Source organism: Symphalangus syndactylus, chromosome 8 (assembly GCF_028878055.3).
Source record: "Symphalangus syndactylus isolate Jambi chromosome 8, NHGRI_mSymSyn1-v2.1_pri, whole genome shotgun sequence".
Taxonomy (NCBI): Eukaryota; Metazoa; Chordata; class Mammalia; order Primates; family Hylobatidae; genus Symphalangus; species Symphalangus syndactylus.
In genome coordinates, this window is record NC_072430.2 from 142713297 (window position 1) to 142731723 (window position 18427).

General features: G+C 56.4%; 2 protein-coding genes across 4 annotated transcripts in view; one reads left to right on the forward strand and one right to left on the reverse strand.

The window, feature by feature from the left end:
- Positions 1 to 529: 529 nt before the first annotated feature.
- On the forward strand, positions 530 to 10473 carry ERFE (erythroferrone). The gene is made up of 8 exons (XM_055291115.2): positions 530 to 762; positions 3174 to 3296; positions 4348 to 4450; positions 5347 to 5609; positions 5685 to 5793; positions 5880 to 5970; positions 7196 to 7274; positions 8533 to 10473. Exons 1-8 carry the CDS (start codon positions 568 to 570, stop codon positions 8629 to 8631), a joined length of 1062 nt encoding a protein of 353 aa, XP_055147090.1. The 5' UTR covers positions 530 to 567; the 3' UTR covers positions 8632 to 10473.
- A 1511-nt stretch (positions 10474 to 11984) lies between these two features.
- Positions 11985 to 18427, reverse strand: part of ILKAP (ILK associated serine/threonine phosphatase) — a 33341-nt gene continuing 26898 nt past the window's right edge. For 2 of the 3 annotated variants that reach the window (XM_055291113.2, XM_055291114.2), the window contains 3 exons: positions 15084 to 15203; positions 12518 to 12599; positions 11985 to 12260 (listed from right to left, as the gene is read on the reverse strand). In XM_055291113.2, the coding sequence (XP_055147088.1) occupies positions 12120 to 12260; positions 12518 to 12599; positions 15084 to 15203 (343 nt within the window). In that variant the 3' untranslated portion in view covers positions 11985 to 12119. The remainder of the gene's footprint in view (positions 12261 to 12517; positions 12600 to 15083; positions 15204 to 18427) is intronic. The other variant, XM_063645818.1, reaches the window with a different exon arrangement.

An 18427-nucleotide genomic window follows, 5' to 3' on the forward strand; every position in this document is an offset into this window, starting at 1 on the left:
TGGGAAAGGGGCGCTGAGAAGGGGCCCTGAGGGTCCCCCGGCTCGGATTTGCTCCACCTGTGTCATAGAGGCCTGGGCCTCGCGGGGCGCGGCCAGGAGAATGAGGAGGGGGTACCTCGGGGCTCCCTGCAGAGGACGTCGGGGACAGAGCGGGGAGAAAGGATGCCTCGGGCCGGCTGGGAGGAGGCAGCGCCTGGCTCCCCGCAAAGAAAATGGGGTCGCGAGGGCCGAGGGTCCAGGGCCGGGAGAAGGGGGCGCCTCGCTCCCCAGGAAGCAGAAGCGCTGGACAGCCCGAAGGAGGGACCCCAGAACCGGGAGTTGCAGGGGGGACGCGCCCAGCAGGGGAACACCCCTTGCTCTCCCTGCCCTGCCCCTCTCCCCGTGCCCCCCTCCCACTCTCCAGCCCGGACACTCCCCGAGTCCCCATGCAGCGCGCACGGGAGCCGGGAGGGGGCGCGGGCGGGCGCGCGATCTCGGGCGAGGCGGGGGATTCAAGCGCGTTATAAGGCGAGGAGCCCGGGGCGTCCGAGACGCCGCGCTCGGAGCCGCGAGGGAACCGCCGCCCCCATGGCCCCGGCCCGCCGCCCCGCCGGAGCCCGCCTGCTGCTCGTCTACGCAGGCCTGCTGGCCGCCGCCGCGGGCCTGGGGTCCCCGGAGCCTGGGGCGCCCTCGAGGAGCCGCGCCCGCGAGGAGCCGCCGCCCGGGAACGAGCTGCCCCGGGGCCCTGGGGAGAGCCGCGCGGGGCCGGCCGCCCGTCCGCCGGTAAGACGCCCGGGCCCGCTCCAGACCCAGCCCGCGCCCGCAAGCCCCGGCTCGGGGCGGCGGGAGGCGGACGTGGAGGCCGAGCCCGCCCTCACTCCCGAGAGCTGCTGCAACGCCCGGCTCCGGGGCTCCGGGGCCCCGCCGAGACTCAGGGCCGTGTAGACGCCGCCCTCAGCCCGGCGGGGCAGCCTTGACTTTGGCTTTGGGGTAGTTTGACTTAAAGCAAGGTTCTGCTAGGTCGGCGAAAACCCCCTTTTCTTTTGGGACAGAAGGAAGTTGGGAAATAGATAAAGTGTAAATAACTTGATTTGAGGAAATTGGGAAGAACGCATTTGTAAAAAGCGTAAGCGAATGACTGCCACCGCCCCCAATCTATTTGGTGCAATTATCTAAAAAACAAAAAGTGTTTCCCTGCGGGTCTGGGGTCAGGGGGCTGTTCAGGGTGGGGAATGACATGTGGCTTTGAGTCAAGTGGTCAAGTGGCTTCTGGCCGTGAATGGGTGATCTTGAGCTCTGCCCTGCCCCCTCCTCTCCAGGGTTTTGGAGCCTGGACTGCTGAGCAGAGGGTGGTCTGGTTGGGGAGGTGTGGCCCAGGCCTGAGGAGGGGAGAACTTCAGAGGAGCCCTCAGTGTGGCCGGGCCTTGCGTCAGGGAGGCAGGGCTGCCCCAGGGAAGCCGGGGAGGGCGGCTGGTGCTGTTTATTCTGAAGATGCTCAGGGGCAGTAGAGGGGAGAGCCAGGAACGCATCTACTAGAGGGTACAGGGGTGCAGCCAGGCCTGGGGTCCCCCAGCGTTCTCTATCCCAGCCCCATCACCCCCAGCCACTTCCCAGGGACTGAAGGCACCCCTCCCCGTGCAGTTGGCCAAACCACCCAGGTGGGCACAGCAGCCAAATGTCAGGGCACGGTCAGCAGGAGGCAGACGGGGCTCAGGTGCTTCCAGGTGGAGTTTTGGCCTTGGACCCTGTTTGCGGGGGACATGGTGACACCAGAGGTCCTCCCAGGCTCCAAGGCTTGTTTCTGAGAGACCCCTTGTGGCTGGAACCAGGGCAGCTGCCCAATACCCACACCCATTGCTGGGGCCGTCTCCTGGGACGCCAACTTCTGCCTGTTACAGCTCTGCCCCCAAACCACACTGGGGTCAGAGTCCATCCACAGGCTACAGGTGCAGCTGGGAGGGTCAGCTGGGCACACCCCTCCTGGCCGGTGTGCGGCATCCTCGCCGCATGTTTCCTTGGAGGGCACACACGAAGTGGAAGAGGGTCCTGGGAGGGGGTAGAGGGGAGATCAGCCAGCAGGTGGTGCAGTTGACCCTCTAAGGCACAAGGAAGCACTGAGCAGCGCTGAGGGCCCTGGGCACCCTGAACCCTTTCTCCGTCCAACCACAGGCTCCTCCGGCACCGCAGCCCCCATCTTCCCACCACAACACCCTAGCCTGTGCATTGGTCAGCCAGCTCCCAAAAGAAGGCCCTGCATGCCCCCATATCAGCCAGGAACCAAAGGCAGTGACTTGGCAGCCGGCTTTGTCTCTGATAAAAGGGCCCAGTCAGCTCTAAAATCTCAGGGTCCTTCCGTCAGCCCCCAGCGTCAGCACCCATGACCTAATCTAAGCCCTCTTGGGCCGGTTTCCTTACCAGCTGGCAGCCTTGCCTGGAGCCCAGATAGCCCAGTGGGTCCAAAGCCTCTCCCAGGAAGGTCCCTCCCAAAACTGTGCTCAGTGTCAGCATCAGTCAGGATGCAGTGCAGACAGGAATGGGAACTTCTGGAAGCATCACTATCCGTGCTTGAGTCAGTGTCTCAGAAGTGCTGAGGAAATGAAAGTGTCACACAGAGGCCTCGCGTCATGACAGTTCACCTGGTCCTCTCCCCCACTGGACTGTAACCCGAGGCAGCTGTGAGGGCTGAATTTGCCTCCTTAGAACTTCTGACAGTGGGGGATGGACAGAGGAGAGCTGGCTAGTAGTTGGGCTCCCTGATAACCACAGTTGCTTCTTCCTGAGACCTGTGGGTGCTCTGGTGGTCGGATCCTCCTGGTGATTGGAGGATGGTGTGATCACTGCAGCTCCTCTGGAGGAAGGAGGCCCAGCAGTGCAGGGATTCACCCCTACACCCGAGCCCTGCACCCCATTTTCCCTCCAGGCATCTTGGGTCTGCCTCTCCCATGAGTGCCAAGTCCAGGCCGAGGTGTGGCCTATTCCTAGGAGTCGTCCTCCACGGGCCGGGGGAGAAGGTGCGAGGGGTGGGGGCCCCTTTGGGAGCTGCCTTTGAGGCACTGCGTTTGAGGGCACCACAGGTGACAAGGACCAGGGTCCCAGAGTACAGAAGGCCACACAGTCACCTCCTGCAAAGGGTCCCACCTGCTTGGTGGGAGCCCAGTGAGGCCAACCGCCCTGCTGGGCTGGCTGTGTTCCAGGAGCCCACCGCTGAGCGTGCACACAGCGTTGACCCCCGGGACACCTGGATGCTTTTCGTCAGGCAGAGTGACAAGGGTGTCAATGGCAAGAAGAGGAGCAGGGGCAAGGCCAAGAAGCTGAAGGTGAGGCCGGCATCCCATCAGTGCCAGGCCGTGGGGGGCTCCGCCTCCTTGCTCCTCATCCACTCCCACCCCTACAACCTGAACATTTCCAATAGCACACCCCTCACGCCTCGGCCTGGGGACAGAGAACACAGAGAAAGAACCCAGGCAGCCCCAGGGGGAGCCCCGAGTTAGGGGCCTGGTCCCAGCCATTTCCCCACACCCCTAAAATGCCAGGCACTCCCTCTTTTCTCCTCCCTCTGCATCCAGGCCAGGGAGGCTGGGCTAGCCCAGGCTGTGGTGAGAACCTTGTCCACGCTGGAGGGGCCTGCAGGAGTGCCTGGCTCCCAGGGACTAGGGGCACGGGGGCCTGGCGGCTGCTGGGCTCTCACCCTCACTCAGCTTTGAGTCTTGGCCTGGGCAGAAACTTGGTGCTTGGTCCTGGTGCTGCCTCCTGCTTGGAGCCCCCAAAATGGCACATATAGAGTGTGGGCTTCTCTGTTCCCTGGGGGCCAGTCTCACCTGCCTGGGATCTGACCACACGATGGAAGGCCAGCTCAGAGCGGCGCATGAGGCAGGTGTACAGGCCGGGCTGTCCCCGTGGCCTGGCCTTCTACCTCTGCCCAGCCTCCTGGTGCTGCCCTAAGCTTCTCCCCACAGGGGGCTCACTGGCTCCTGTTTCAGGTCCCAACCCAGCCTAGTGGGGACTTGCTGATGGTGGACTCAGGCCCAGTGCAGACCCTGAGAGGCAAGTCCCCAAAAGCAGCCTGGAGTCTTCTTCCCCCCACCAGGCCTGCCTGGCCACAGGATTGGGCTTCAGCCCTCTGCCTCCCGACTCAGAGCAGAGCCCTTCCCCACCAAAGCCCCACCCCGAGGGCCCCCACCTCCAGCACAGTCCCTGTACTCACTCCAGGAGAAGCTTTCACTGTTTGAGGTAGATCCTTGGCTGGAGGTTGGAGCCCACTGGGGAGCTCCCTTACCTGCCTCTTAGTGGCAAGAGCTTGCACAGGGGATGCTGTGGCTTCCAGCCTGCTGCTCCTCGAATGTCCTCACTGCCAAGGTTCCCTTTCAGTTCGGCTTGCCAGGGCCCCCTGGGCCTCCCGGTCCCCAGGGCCCCCCAGGCCCCATCATCCCACCCGAGGCGCTGCTGAAGGAGTTCCAGCTGCTGCTGAAAGGTAGGGGTGTGCACCGGCTGGGACACACACCCCCCGCTGTGAGCAGGGCCTGGGAGGGTGTCCGAGGAGCCGACAGGGCCAACCTCAGCACTTCGGCAGGCACCCAAGGAGGCACCTGCTCTGGGCTGGACTCAAGGGCAGTGGAGCTGGCCCAGGTCCATCCCTGCCCCATCTTGGCCCATGTCTGCCAAGGGTCAGGGCTGGGGATGGCTGAGGGTGGGGAACCATGGCCAGGAGAAGGCTTCACAGAGGAAGGTGGACCTGGCCACTCAATACGGCGGGTGCTCAGGGACCCGCGCCCATGCCCTGCCTGGAAGCCAGGAGAGCCCAGCGAAAGGCAGAGGCTGGTGTATGGGGCAGCACCAGGTGGAGCTCGGCCTGGCACCCACAGTCACCACTGGCCAGGGCTGAGGCAGCCTGCGCTGGAGGAGGCAGGGCTGAACGGAGCTGCGGAGTCCACACTGAGGCCTCCCGCGGAGCGGCGGCTCACACTAGTCATTAGAATTGAGCTGTTTTTTCCTTTTAGTTCAATGTCCTGTTCGTTTAAATATAGCACCTTCTGCGCTGAAGAACCTCCTTGTACTTCCAGTAAAGCTGCAATCGCTTATTTTACCCCTAGCGCCTTTGGAAAATGTGGGTGGGGTAGAGGTGAGGCTAGAGGCCAAGGGCGCTGGGGCACTTCTGCCCGAGCTTCCCAAATCTTAAGGGAAACGGGAGCCCCTGCAGCGTCAGGAAGCAAAGACTCTGAAGCCCTTCAGGCCGAGGGGGCGTCGCCCTCGCCCCACCCCTGGCCCGGCAGGCCCTTCATCCCACTAGCACCTGTCGTTCAGGGCTGGACCCACGCGGCGGGCGGGTGAGGGGTCCCCGGCGCGCGGCCACCGCTTGCTCTGTGCCAGGCGCGGTGCGGCAGCGGGAGCGCGCGGAGCCCGAACCCTGTACGCGTGGCCCCGCCGGGCTGGTGGGTGCGAGCCTCGCCCCGGTCTCGGCCACCGCCGGGGAGGACGACGACGACGCGGCGGGGGACGTGCTGGCACTGCTGGCCGCGCCCCTGGCCCCGGGGCCGCGGGCGCCGCGCGTGGAGGCCGCTTTCCTCTGCCGCCTGCGCCGGGACGCGTTGGTGGAGCGGCGCGCGCTGCACGAGCTCGGCGTCTACTACCTGGTGAGTGCTGGCTCGCGGCAGCGCGGGTGGGTCCGGCCGGGCGGGAGCCGGGGTGACCATCTGTGCTCCTCGCAGCCCGACGCCGAGGGTGCCTTCCGCCGCGGCCCGGGCCTGAACTTGACCAGCGGCCAGTACAGGGCGCCCGTGGCTGGCTTCTACGCTCTCGCCGCCACGCTGCACGTGGGTGAGGCCCGGGGCCTGGGGGGACCGCCCGCCCTGTCGCCCACCCCGCCGCCCGCCCGCGTGACCGCATCCCGCCCTCCCCCGCAGCGCTCGGGAAGCCGCCGAGGAGGGGCCCGCCGCGCCCCCGGGACCACCTGCGCCTGCTCATCTGCATCCAGTCCCGGTGCCAGGGCAACGCGTGAGTGCACCCCGGCCCGGACCCCACACCCGCATTCGCTCGGCCTCCACAAGCTGGAGGTGGTTAAACAGGCACCGGACGGGGCTTCCGCCCGTTCACACCCCACCGTGGCCTAGGTGGCCCCACACCTTCTTCCAGGTCTCCTGGTCTACTCCTGCCCCTATCAGGCCTTCCCTTCATAGCAACCAGGAGCTGTTACAAATGACCTTTCCGGCCGGGTGTGGTGGCTCACGCCTGTAATCGCAGCACTTTGGGAGGCTGAGGCAGGCGGATCACGAGGTCAGGAGATCGAGACCATCCTAGCTAACACGGTGAAACCCCATCTCTACTAAAAATACAAAAAATTACCCGGGCGTGGTGGCGGGCGCCTGTAGTCCCAGCTACTCGGGAGGCTGAGGCAGGAGAATGGCGTGAACCCGGGAGGCGGAGTTTGCAGTGAGCTGAGATCTCCCCACTGCACTCCAGCCTGGGCGACAGAGCGAGACTCCATCTCAAAAAAAAAAAAAAAACCTTTCCAGGCCACTCCCTGCCCAGACCTTCACCTCCTCCCCAGGTCCTAGGAGGCCCGGCTCCTCCCAGCCTCCCGCCTCCTTCCCACCTCGGGGACTTTCATCTTGGGGCTCGAAGCACCAGTGTTACTCCAAGAGGCCTCTCCAGACAGCTTTCTGGAGGCCCCCTCCTCAGTCGCCCTCCCACTCCTCACCCGGGAACTTTCTTCCCCATGATCGCATCCCTTGCTCCTGCAGCATCTAGCCCATGAGTGCAGTGAGTGTGAGCTCCCTGTCTCCCCACACCCAGAAGGGAGCCCACGTACAGCGGAGATGCCCTGCGGATAGGATAGCTGGAGCAGACTCGAATGAATGGATCAAGTCCAAAACTTCTTAGTCTGCCTTTGAACCCCCAGAGTGTGTTGGCCTGAACCAACTTTTAGCATCACCTGCCACCACACCCCCACTTCCAGCTGTATCAGCCAGTGTCCTGTTTCCCATCAGAGCTGCCTCTTGCTGGGCCCTCGCCTTGCCTTTCCCAGTACAGCAAGCGTGCCTCTGGCCCTGTGTCCTTCCTCCTCTTGGGGACTCGGTTCAGACACCACCTCCACTAGAAGACCTGGCCAGGGCCAGGCACTTTGCTGGGCATGTGTTGGCTGCTGGCAGGATTGTGTGTTGTGGGTGAAGTTGGTGGGGTCTCATGGGGCAGGCTGACCTTCCTCCTGTTTTGGCTACAGCTCCCTGGAGGCCATCGTGGGCCTGGAGAGCAGCAGTGAGCTTTTCACCATCTCCGTGAATGGCGTCCTGTACCTGCAGGTGAGTGGGTCAGGCTTGGGCATGGAGGGGCACCGCCTGGGCACGGCCACGGGTGGCTGGGTGCAGAGGGGTGCTGTTAGATGCTCAGGATCACCGGGTCGGGTGCAGCACCCTCAGACTCCAGGCCTGGGAGAGGATCCAGGACATGCCAAGCGCTTACTTTGGTCTGGGCGCAGCCAGGCTTCAAGTCCTGATCTCCTTCCTCCAAATGCAGCCCTTCCCCGAGGGCGCCTGCCCGCTTGAGCAGCTGCTCCGCTCTGCACTCCTGATATTCAGACTTCCTGAGCACCTCATCCTGAGGCCCAGTACTCCTGGCCGCCACAGGCCCGCTGAAGGGACCAGTGCAGGGAGGGAATGGAGGCCAGCACTCTGCCCAGGCTGACGCCCTGAGTCCCCTGTGACTGTGGGAAGCCAGATATGTTATTTTCCTACCTAAAACCCTAAGTGACCATCTCTGGCACTGTGGGAATTTTGGCAAGTGGTAGAGAAATGGACATAAAGGTGGAATTTACTAACAAAGAAAACAATTGAGTGCAGGTGTGTGGAATAACAGCTGCTATTGAATTCTCCCAGAGCTTTGGGGAAGGTAGTGCTACTGCCTGAGTTAGCCCAAGTTCACACAGCAGAGCCAGAAATGGAGGCCAGGCTCTCCGGCTCCAGAGTCTGTGCTTGCTGAAAGGCATTTAGAGATCCCTCCTGGGTGCCGCACAGCATGCTTGGTGAACTCAGATGGTCTCTGCCCCACCTGGATCTTAAGATGCAGATCCTGAGGCAGGTTTGGGTGAATCCCGGATTCTACATTTCCGGGAGTTCCCAGGGAATGTGACGCTGCTGGTGCATGACCACGTTTGGAGCAGCCAGGCTAGAGTGCTGGTTTCACGGAAGGCTCTGCCAAATGACTGCAGGGCCAGGCCTGTGGGGAAGGGCCACCCTCGCACCTGACTTGGAGCCCTTACAGGCTCTGAGAAGCCCTGCAGCTGAGAAACCTGCTGGACTCTCGAATCCCACTCTGGCCTTGAGCAGGGGCTCGCTCCCACACACGCGAACCGCAGGGCACTGCAGGGAAAGAAGAGGTGCTGGGTGGGGCCCAACCCGTGCGGGCCCTTGCTCTGTGACCTTGGCGGCACATTCTTCTCTGGGCCTGAGCCCTTCCCATATGTGGGGCTGAGTGGGCAGGAGGGAGCGTGGCTGCTGGCCCTTGGGTCGCCTCTGCAGGCTGTTGGGGCGGCCCAGTGCCTCAAAGGCAGCCTCCTTGCAGATGGGGCAGTGGACCTCCGTGTTCCTGGACAACGCCAGCGGCTCCTCCCTCACGGTGCGCAGTGGCTCCCACTTCAGTGCTGTCCTCCTGGGCGTGTGAGCAGCCACCACAGGCCCTTCCTCTCGGGGGCAAATGGAGCACAGGTCTAGACAATGTGTGGACAGTGTCAGAGTAGCAGTGGCCACATGGAGGAGGAGGCCCACCCGGTACTCTGCCCACACTGGCCACTGCAGTTCAGCCCACAGAGCCACTGCAGGCAGGCCTACGGACGTGACATGCACGCTGGTGGTCCCGGAGCCAGGGGTGATTCAGGACACCATCTTGGGCTGTTATCCAGGAAAGAGTCGGCGTGCCTAGGGGCACCTGCTAGTCCCCAGCTGCAGGCTCTTTCCTGGCCTGCTCAGCACCTGTCCAGATGGCCTCTGCGTCTTTCCTGTGCCCAGCCCCACCTTTTCCACCTCTCTTCATGTTCTCATGGAGTGCACAGCGCACCAGCCAGGGCCCCTGCCTGGAAGAGGGTCAGCTGACGCAGGGCTGAGCGGGCTGCCACAGGGAAGTACGCTGTGTTCTTACTGCTTAGAAGGGACAGGGTCACTCACCACTCCCCTGGTCTCCATCTGGGCTCCTTGGTCTTCTCTGCCCCTCCCCTGTGTTCTACCTGCCAGTGGAGCTGAGCACTGCTTAGCCTGGGCCAGAGGGACACTGGACAAGGGCCTTTGGGGGACAGTAAGTCTGGGCCCAGCTTCTAGTTCTAATGTATGCAAGATTAATTCACAAATTCACCTCAGAAGGCCTTTCCAAATGGGAGCTCCACTCTTCCCCTCCTCTGCAAATCTTTTCACAGCCAAGGTCCCTTCCACCCTCTCCAGAGGTGGATGAGATCCCTTTTCCCCTCCCCTCTGCGGTGCTGACTCACTGGTAGGATCCACCCACCAGAGGAAAGAAAGATCTAGAACGTCTTTACAGATTGGAGACAGCTGGGCCTGCTGACCCCTCATCCGAATAGCTGAAGCAGAGGCTTCCACTAGGGGTGCCAGGGCCTGGCTGGGTCCAGCGGCTCTGGGATGAGCCTCCCAAGCATCTTTCCCACTTGGGTGGCGATGCGGCGCTGACATTGGACAGGTGGTGGACGAGAAATGGTCCTGAGAAAGGGTGGTCTTGGGAGGGCTGGTCCCAAGCCTGCTGTGCTCCTGTGGCAGTGATGGGGCCTGGGGATGGGGACAGCAGGCTCTCATGAGGACACACAGGCTGTGAGCCCGCAGCCTCCTCAAATGTAGCCTACCACATTTTCCTCAAAGTGCAGGACTGTCCCAGAGTAGGTAGTGAAGAGGACAAGGCCCTCGGCAGCGACCTCCAGGGCCTTCTACCTGCTGAGGAAGAGTTAACCCACTGCCTCCCCACACAACAGGCTATGAAGAACCTGGTGCCTCAGGACCTCCTGGGAGCCAAGCTGGTTGGCAAGGGTGCTCAGGCCTGGGAGAGAAGGGAGCAATGGCCAGTCACCTTCACCTTCTAACTAGCCTCCAGATGAGGTGACTGCCGCCAGGCCTGAATGATTCCCCAGGTGCCCAGCTTCCAAACCCCAACTCCGAATCAAACAAACATCTCCATCCCCAAGTGCAGTAATACACAAAAACCAAACAAACACTCTGCCCTGGGGCAGGCCTGGAGCGATTCTCAGTAGGACTCATATCCACCCTACCTAGAAGTACTGGGCTGGCCTGGGTACTGCATCCCGTGCGTTTTGATAAGGGGGTGATGTGGCCACGCCCTTATCTAGATTTCACTTTGTATCCACTGGGCACAGATATTTTAGAGAACTTATCTTTTACTCTTGAAAAAGCCACATATCCACATCTCTTTCATTTTCTCAGTGTGTTATGCAGCAATTTATTAAAGAAGTATTTATTGTCTAATACTGCCAGGTGGAATATATTTATATAACTGACTTCGTGGGGTGGTTCAAGCACTTAAGAACTATGTGACACAACAGTTAGTTACAAAACAAAAGACAGACCTTAAGATCCGGAATCAGTCCTTTAGCCCAGGTTCGCTAAACTAAGCACGGTAAGGAGGAACCTGGAAGGTGAAGTGGAGATGGCCTCCAGCCTCTACGTGGGAGGGACTCCCTTGAAGGCTGGGAGTGAACCTTCCTGGGAAACTAGGGTCAAACCTCTCGGGGACAGTGAGACACAGGGATGTTATGAGAGTCACAGACATCAGTGTGCAAACACCTGGTTTGCTATAGGAAGATATTTACCAAATAAATGGTTCTATTTCCTGATTCTGGGGTGCCAGGGCTCTTTTCTTCAATGATACCACACTGTACAATGTCCCAGTCCTCAAACTGAAATGGGTACTTGGCTCTTAAAACTCCCTGGGGAAGAAAGGGGCAGCACCAACACTTCGTTCAGTTCTTTCTTGTGGTTTTTACACAACAGACCCCCAGGAGGCATCTAAGGTTTACAGGAAGCGTTTACCGCTGTGGTCCTCGCAGCATGGATCCCAATTCCACTCAATCAACTGGGTGATAAAACCATGTGTGTGTGTTGGGCAGGGGCCAGGGAGCATTACAAAACAGATTCTGAAAATGCAAATTTTTAGAATCTTTCTTACATCATCCTGAGCCAAACATTTACACAAAAGGATCCAAGAGCTGCTTTACTAAAAACTACTTACAGTCATAATGATGACATGTTTTCTATATAAACAAGTGCTTGAAAAGTATTTTAAAGCTTATTCTTCTGAGCTTGTTATTCTTCATGCACTCTTTTCATGCTTTTAACATCTTTCACAGAAGTGTCCCCTTTTGAGGTGTTATTGCAAAGATTAACCTTATTCCAGCACAGGGCCAACCCCCTACACCCACCTCACGTAGGAAGCAGAATTTCCGGGACATGCTGAGCAGCAGGCTGCCTGCTCCAACAGGAAGGTGCACACCTACACCCAGGAGTCCAGATGGAAGCCACTGAACCTAGTCCTCCACAGACTCCTTCCACCAGACTGCAGCTCTCACCAATGGAATCAGAATCGCTAATTCTGTACTGTTTCTGGGGAGTCTGATGCATGAGTAACCTTGTATATGAGTCTATTTCCTGGCTAAGCCTGAGCTCATGCTATGTAACATTTTGCAACACTACTTCCACAGGGAAAACTGAAAAGAGCTAGAGGGTTCCAAAAGCCCTGGTCTGGTCCTAGCCTTATCTCTAACCAGTCATCCCCTGGGTCTCTTCATTGCAACATGCCACTTCCCCAACCAGGGTCATCATGAGAGTGAAAGCACTGCAAAATGCCCGTGAACTACAAAACATCACACAACCAGCAGCCTGCAGGCCACTACGAGCCAGTCCAAGATGCCTATAATGGTTTTAACAAGGAAAGACAGCATATTCAAAAGCAAACACAACTTCCGAAGGGTCAAGAGGTGCTCACAGTATAAGAACTCAAAAGACTAGGAAAAAAAAAAGAGAAACCTTTATTTACAACCATGGGAGTCCCACAGGAGTACACAAAACACACAATGTGCACACACACAAAATGAACCTTTTAAGTCAATACCATGCGTGCTCCTGGCCGCGCGCCACCCCTCAGTGCCCTATCCGCACCACCATCACGGTGACGTTGTCGGCCGAGCCCCGCTGCACCGCCTTGTTGGCCAGCCTGTTGCAGGCTGCTTCGTAGCGGGCGTCGACTGCGGACTTCCCTTCCCGGGTCTGGATCTTCTCATCCTACCAGATGAGAAAGGGAATGAGTGGAGTGACTCTGCACCCTGTCACCTTCCTGAGACATTACTGCCAGGAAGAAGAGCTGCTCTGGTCTCCATCAGGGCTGGCAGGACAAAATGACCAGTGAGTCAGTAGGCAGAGTTCACACTGCAAAAGGGCACAAGGGCTGTCCCACAAATGGGAGGAAACGGGGTCTCAGGACTTCTCTGAAAACTAAGACACAGTTGGGACAACAACCACCCCCGTGTGAGATTTCTCACCTCAAGACAGGACAAGATGAAGTTCACGGCTTCTTCTGGGGTAAAGACCTTGAAGAGCCCATCACAGGCCAACAAAATGAACCTACAACACCACGGAGAAATATAAATGCGTTTTAGGTCCAACCAAAAAAATAAAAAATAAAAAAAGGGCCTGGAGATGGAGATAAAATAAGTATTTGTGCAACTATTCAAAGGCTAAGGTTTTTTTTTTTTTTTTTTTTTTTTTTTTGAGATGGAGTTTCACTCTTGTTGCCCAGGCTGGAGTGCAATGGCACAATCTTAGCTCACTGCAACCTCCACCTTCCCAGTTTAAGCGATTCTCCTGCCTCAGCCTCCTGAGTAGCTGGGATTACAGGTGCCCGCCACCACACCTGGCTAATTTTTTGTATTTTCAGTAGAGACAGGGTTTCACCATGTTGGCCAGGCTGGTCTCAAACTCCTGACCTCAGGTGACTCACCTGCCTCAGCCTCCCAAAGTGCTGGGATTACAGGCATGAGCCACAGCGCCTGGCCAGGCTAAGATTTGTTTAAACCCACTTAATTTCCGAGACAAAGGTTTAAACTACTTAAAAGTATTTGTGGATAGGATGTTATACATCAAAACTGAGACCATCCTTCTCTTCACAAATTAACAGAATTATTAATTACCTCAAACACTAGGTGCTGCACTTTCCTAGACAAACTCAAGAAAAATCACTGAATAAAAACATGGGTGTTGTGGAAAATATACAAGAATTTGTAACACCATAGGCCTTACACCACTTACAGACATAAAGCTGAGAATGAGCCCAGCCTCGGTGAAACATCCTTGGGGGCACACTGCACAGCTTGGGGCTGCCTCCAAGTCCAAGGCCCAAGAAGGGGCAGCTGTGCATGTTCCTGTGTTTGAAAACCACATGCTCTCCCTTTCAGAATCAACCCCCCTCTAGACTGTCCCTGGAATCTTTCTGAACACCAATGGATTCAATGTGACAGTTCTAGTTCTCCTGGCATTGGGGGTGGGGAATATGCTTCCCCACAGCTTTGCGGTATAAGCCACCTTCCTTTTCTCAGTAATATCTGTGTCTTTTTGTTGTTGTTGTTGTTGCTGTTGTTGTTGTTGAGGCGGACTTTTGCTCTTGTCGCCCAGGCTGGAGTGCAATGGCATGATCTCGACCACTGTAACCTCTGCCTCCCAGGTTCAAGTGATTCTCCTGCCTCAGTCTCCTGAGTAGCTAGGATTACAGGCGCCCACCACCATGCCTGGCTAATTTTTGTATTTTTGGTAGAGATGAGGTTTTGCCATGTTGGCCAGGCTGGCCTCAAACTCCTGACTGCAGCTGATCCACCTGCCTCCGCCTCCCAAAGTGTTGGGATTACAGGCGTGAGCCACCACACCCAGCCTGTTTTCCTCTTTTGACTAGGCTTTCACTCAGCCACTATTTGCTAAGCCTATCATCCATGCTAAGAACACAGTGGGGCCTAGTCCTGGCAGGCTCCCGCCCCTTCCAGTGTCCTGAAAGTCAGACCCTCAATAACCAATCACACAGACCCATGATTACAACCCAGGAAGGGGAGCTAGGAAGCAAAGCAGAAGGTGCATCATTCAGAAAACCAGAGGAGATGGCTGCTGGAAAGATGATGGAGGACTCTGGGGTATGTGAGAACATGACACACACACTGAAGGAAGATGTGGAGAATGGGGCAGTGGCTCAAGACAAGGCCAAGCAGGCGAGTGCCAAAGCAAGGCACGTGCTCTTCATCCGCAGCACTGGGGCAGGACTCAGAGCAGCACTCGGAGGACCACCCCGCCACCGTGCCGCTAGTGTCCCTCGCCTCCCCTCATCAACTCAGTGCTGTGAATCCTGCTTCCGGGAGCTTTCCTTCACCCCCTCCTGCTACTGCCTTAGTTCAGCCCTCACCATCAGGCCAGGGCTGCTGCACCGCTGCTCACGGGCCTCCCTGGCCCCACAATACCATCTTTAACAATCACCTGTTGAGACCTTGCCCTCAGCCAGCACGGTGCCGTACCCTTAGGCATGCAGAACAGGAGATGAACAAGTGAACAGTCTTTCTCAACCGATCCTGGCTCTGTGTAAAAACGTCCTACGATTCTCCATCAATGATCAACTAAAATTCAAAGTCTCCAGCATGGGACTGAGGGCCGGCCCTTCAGGATCTGCCCCCAAAGTACCCTGCTATCACTTTCCCACCACTCCCTTGGTCCTTCAAGCGCCTGTCTGGCCATGCTTTCACACTGTCACATTTTAATGCCTTACTGTGTGTTCCCTCTGCCAGGAAGGCCCTTCTCCTCTGACAGGGATACCCCCTTCCCCTACTGCCAAAGACCCCAGCACATGGCACATGCCTAGGACACACTGGACTGCAGCTGCCCATCCCCATGTGTGTTCCCTACCACTGCGACCCCACCAGAGCAGAAACCACATTCTGTTTATCTCTGCATCCCCAGGGCCTAGCACCATGCACACCTTCCCTCCAACAAAAGCTTGATACAAACTGGAAGAAGTGAGGAAGAGAAATAAAGCCACATGCACACACACCTGTGCCTCTTACAGGGCCATTTTACCTGTCATTGGGGGTCAGCTGGCAGCGTCTGATGTCGGGCACAGAAGTGACACCGCAGCGCTTGTACTGCCCGTCCCCAATGGAGCGGGACACTTCTAGCACGCCCAAAACACGCCCATCCCTAAAATGAGAGGAAAAACATTTCAGACTCTACCTGACAGACTATGGGTCCACAGTACTTAGAATCTCACCTTAAAAGCAGAGAATGGAAGTGTGAAAGATACAGACTGTGGAATTCACATTATTAACCAGTACTGACATTTCTTGATCTCAAATATGCAGGGGTGTCTAGGCCATTAACTGCTGCCCTGGGGTAGGGACCCTACCCAGCTGCACATGGGTGGGAACAGCACCTCCAGTGGCTGCCAAGCAGTACTGCCCAGCTTACCCTTCAATAGGACTCAGCAGTTCTCATCACACACCTAGGTTCAAACTCCAGAATCGGATTTGACTGGACTGGGTAAAGGAGCTTGGCAGTGTTTTTGTATCTTAAAGCTCCTTGAGCGTTTCCCACATGCAGCCAGGGTTAACAATAGCTAGAACAGCGGGATATTTTGTATTTCAATCTAATTAGATTTGGAAAATCCCTGAAAGTGGCTATTCCTGGATTGTGGAGCACACGTCCTTTGCATCAAGTACAGGTATGGTTTAATGTTAATGTAAATGACTGTATCCTGCATAGCATCATAGTTTCACCCATTCTATTTTTAGGTGAGGGGATATGGAGGAGATGGGCGGTGATCTACAAACGGGAAGAGGCATCTAAGGGACAGTCCTATTGCCAAGGAAAAACCATTTGGGGGAGCCTACTGCCCCAAAAAACAATTCTGGTCTAGGCTGTAGCACTGTTGCCTTAGGCAGCTGCAAGCTCTCTCCCCTTCAGGCCCTTGTTTGTAAAGGCAAGGAAGAGAACCATACTCAAAGTGTGGGAGAGCACTCCGCAAATGCCATGGCTGTACATGGGCGTTTAGGATCACCACGGGGCTCCCAAATCATGGACCAAGCAAGCTCAGGAGATGCGGTGCAGATGGCTGCACATGGTAGAAAATGCTTTCTGGGCTGCTGTCCTAAAGGCAGAATTCAGCCTGGCCCTTCTCTGGGCCCCCGTTACCCTCTCAGTGGCTCACAGTTCAGTATCCGTAACAAACATGTTTTTTTTCTTCAGACTTCTGCTGGTATCTGCAAAAAGCCTAGCGATCTTTTAGGATACAAACTGTTAAACAGCAAGAGGAAACAGAGTGCACAGGGAAGAGCTGAGGACTGAAGATGGGTGGGGCACTTGGCCTTAAGAGTGCCACTTCAGGAAGCAGCTCACAGTGTAAGTACTATGAAAAGCCAACAAAGTACCGCTCCCATGACCAGGTGACTGGGTGTCTGGTGTGGATTCCGGCCATCCCAGTCATAAACCCATCCTGTTTCAACAAGATTAAGATTACAATGACCACCTCTGCAATGGCAGGTCCCAGAAGACCAAGTAGCTACCAGCAGCTTCTGGTAATGCACAACACAGTACAGAAAATGTGAAACAATTCCTAAGTCTAAAGAAGGAAAACATGAGCAGCACAGGAACTGCCATCTCTCATTCTCTCTCTCTCTCTCTTTTTTTTTTTTTAGAGACAGGGTCTCCCTCTGTTGCCAAGGCTGGAGGGCAGTGGTGCAATCGCTCTCGCTGGGCCCAAGTGATCCTCCCACCTCAGCCTCCTGAGTAGCTAGAAACTACAGGTGTCACCAAGTCCAGGTAAATAAAAAAAAATTTGTTTGTACAGATGGGGTGTTGCCCAGGCTGGTCCTTAAACAATTAGCCTCAAGCAGTCCTCCCACCTCAGCCTCCCAAAGTGCTGAGATTACAGGCGTAATGTGGCCTCATTCTTGTTTTCAAAGTTCCACGTACAGAGTAATAATCTTACATTCACTGAACTACTAGAGTAACAGGAGAAAGCACAATGGGCAGAATGATGGATCCCAGGAAAAGCGTCTGGTGATGATGAGGCAAGCTGCCCTGGCACTATGCCTACACTCAATGCAATGTCCTACGTAGGATGTGCACATTCAACTACCTGTCAGTTCAACAAAGGCCAATCACAGAGTCCCAACTCTGAGATCGAGCATCACACAAGGGTAAATCCATGCCACCTCTGTTTTGGAAACTTTGGTACAAGTTCAAAGGGATCACCACTGATGAAGCTGGTCGGGACTCAGCCCCAGCAGCCCCACAGGCTTCGTACTTCCCAGTCTGCTTTATCCATTTCACCGGAACTCTTTTTTATTTTTAAGAGAAAGGGTCCTGCTATGTTGCCCAGACTGGAGTGCAGTGGCTATTCACAGACATGGTGGCGCATTATAGCTTCAAGCTCCTGGACTCAAATGATCCTCATTCCTCAGCCTCCAAGTGGCTGGGACTACAGGCGCATGACACCAATACATACTCTATCCATGTCCATTTCTTAGAAAGTCTGTACTACCCTAGACACAATAGAAAGCTGTCTGTTTCACAGCAGGTTCTCCCCGTTGCCCAGTTTTCAAAGTTCAAACAAACTGCCCAAAGTTCATTCTCTTTCCCCTTCCCTCAGTTTCCCCCCACTCCCATAATTACAATGCTTAGCAAGTAGTGGCTTTTTTTTTTTTTTTTTGAGACAGAGTCTCACTCTATTGCCCAGGCTGGAGTGCAGTGGCGCGACCTCAACTCATTGCAGCCTCTGCCGCCTGGGTTCAAGTGATCCTCCTGCCTCAGCCTCCCAAGTAGCTGAGATTACAGGTATCTGCTGCCGCGACAGCTAATTTTTGTATTTTTAGTAGAGATGGAGTTTCACCATCTTGGCCAGGCTGGTCTTGAACTCCTGACCTCGTGATCCACCCGCCTTGGCCCCCCAATGTGCTGGGATTACAGGTGGGAGCCACTGCGCCTGGCCAAGTAAGTGGCATTTTAAGTCTCAGCCTACCAAGCCAATCTGCCTGTCGCTTGGTACCAGCCCTCATTAGGACTGGCCTCCTGCCCTTACACACTTCCAACTTTTGCTTTGTGCTGCTTTATTTCTCTTCTGTTTTCTGCCAACCAGAAAACCGTTTTCCTACTGTGGGACAAGCTGTTCAACAGTGTCTTCAGATCTTAGCTAATTTTTGTTGATATTTTCTGTTCTTTCTCCAGAGAGAGAGAGAGAGACTGGGTGAGACTGAGACATCCTACTACTGGTGTGTTTAAGGCTAATCTGGCTGCTAAAGGCAGCTGGAAGCTGCTTGGTCTTCAGCTCCTCTTGCATGTCAGTAAAAGCAAGACACAGCTGGTCTCAATAAACAGACTATCCACAAGTGATGTTTGCAAAGTTAAGGCTGGGAGGTGGAAGCTCC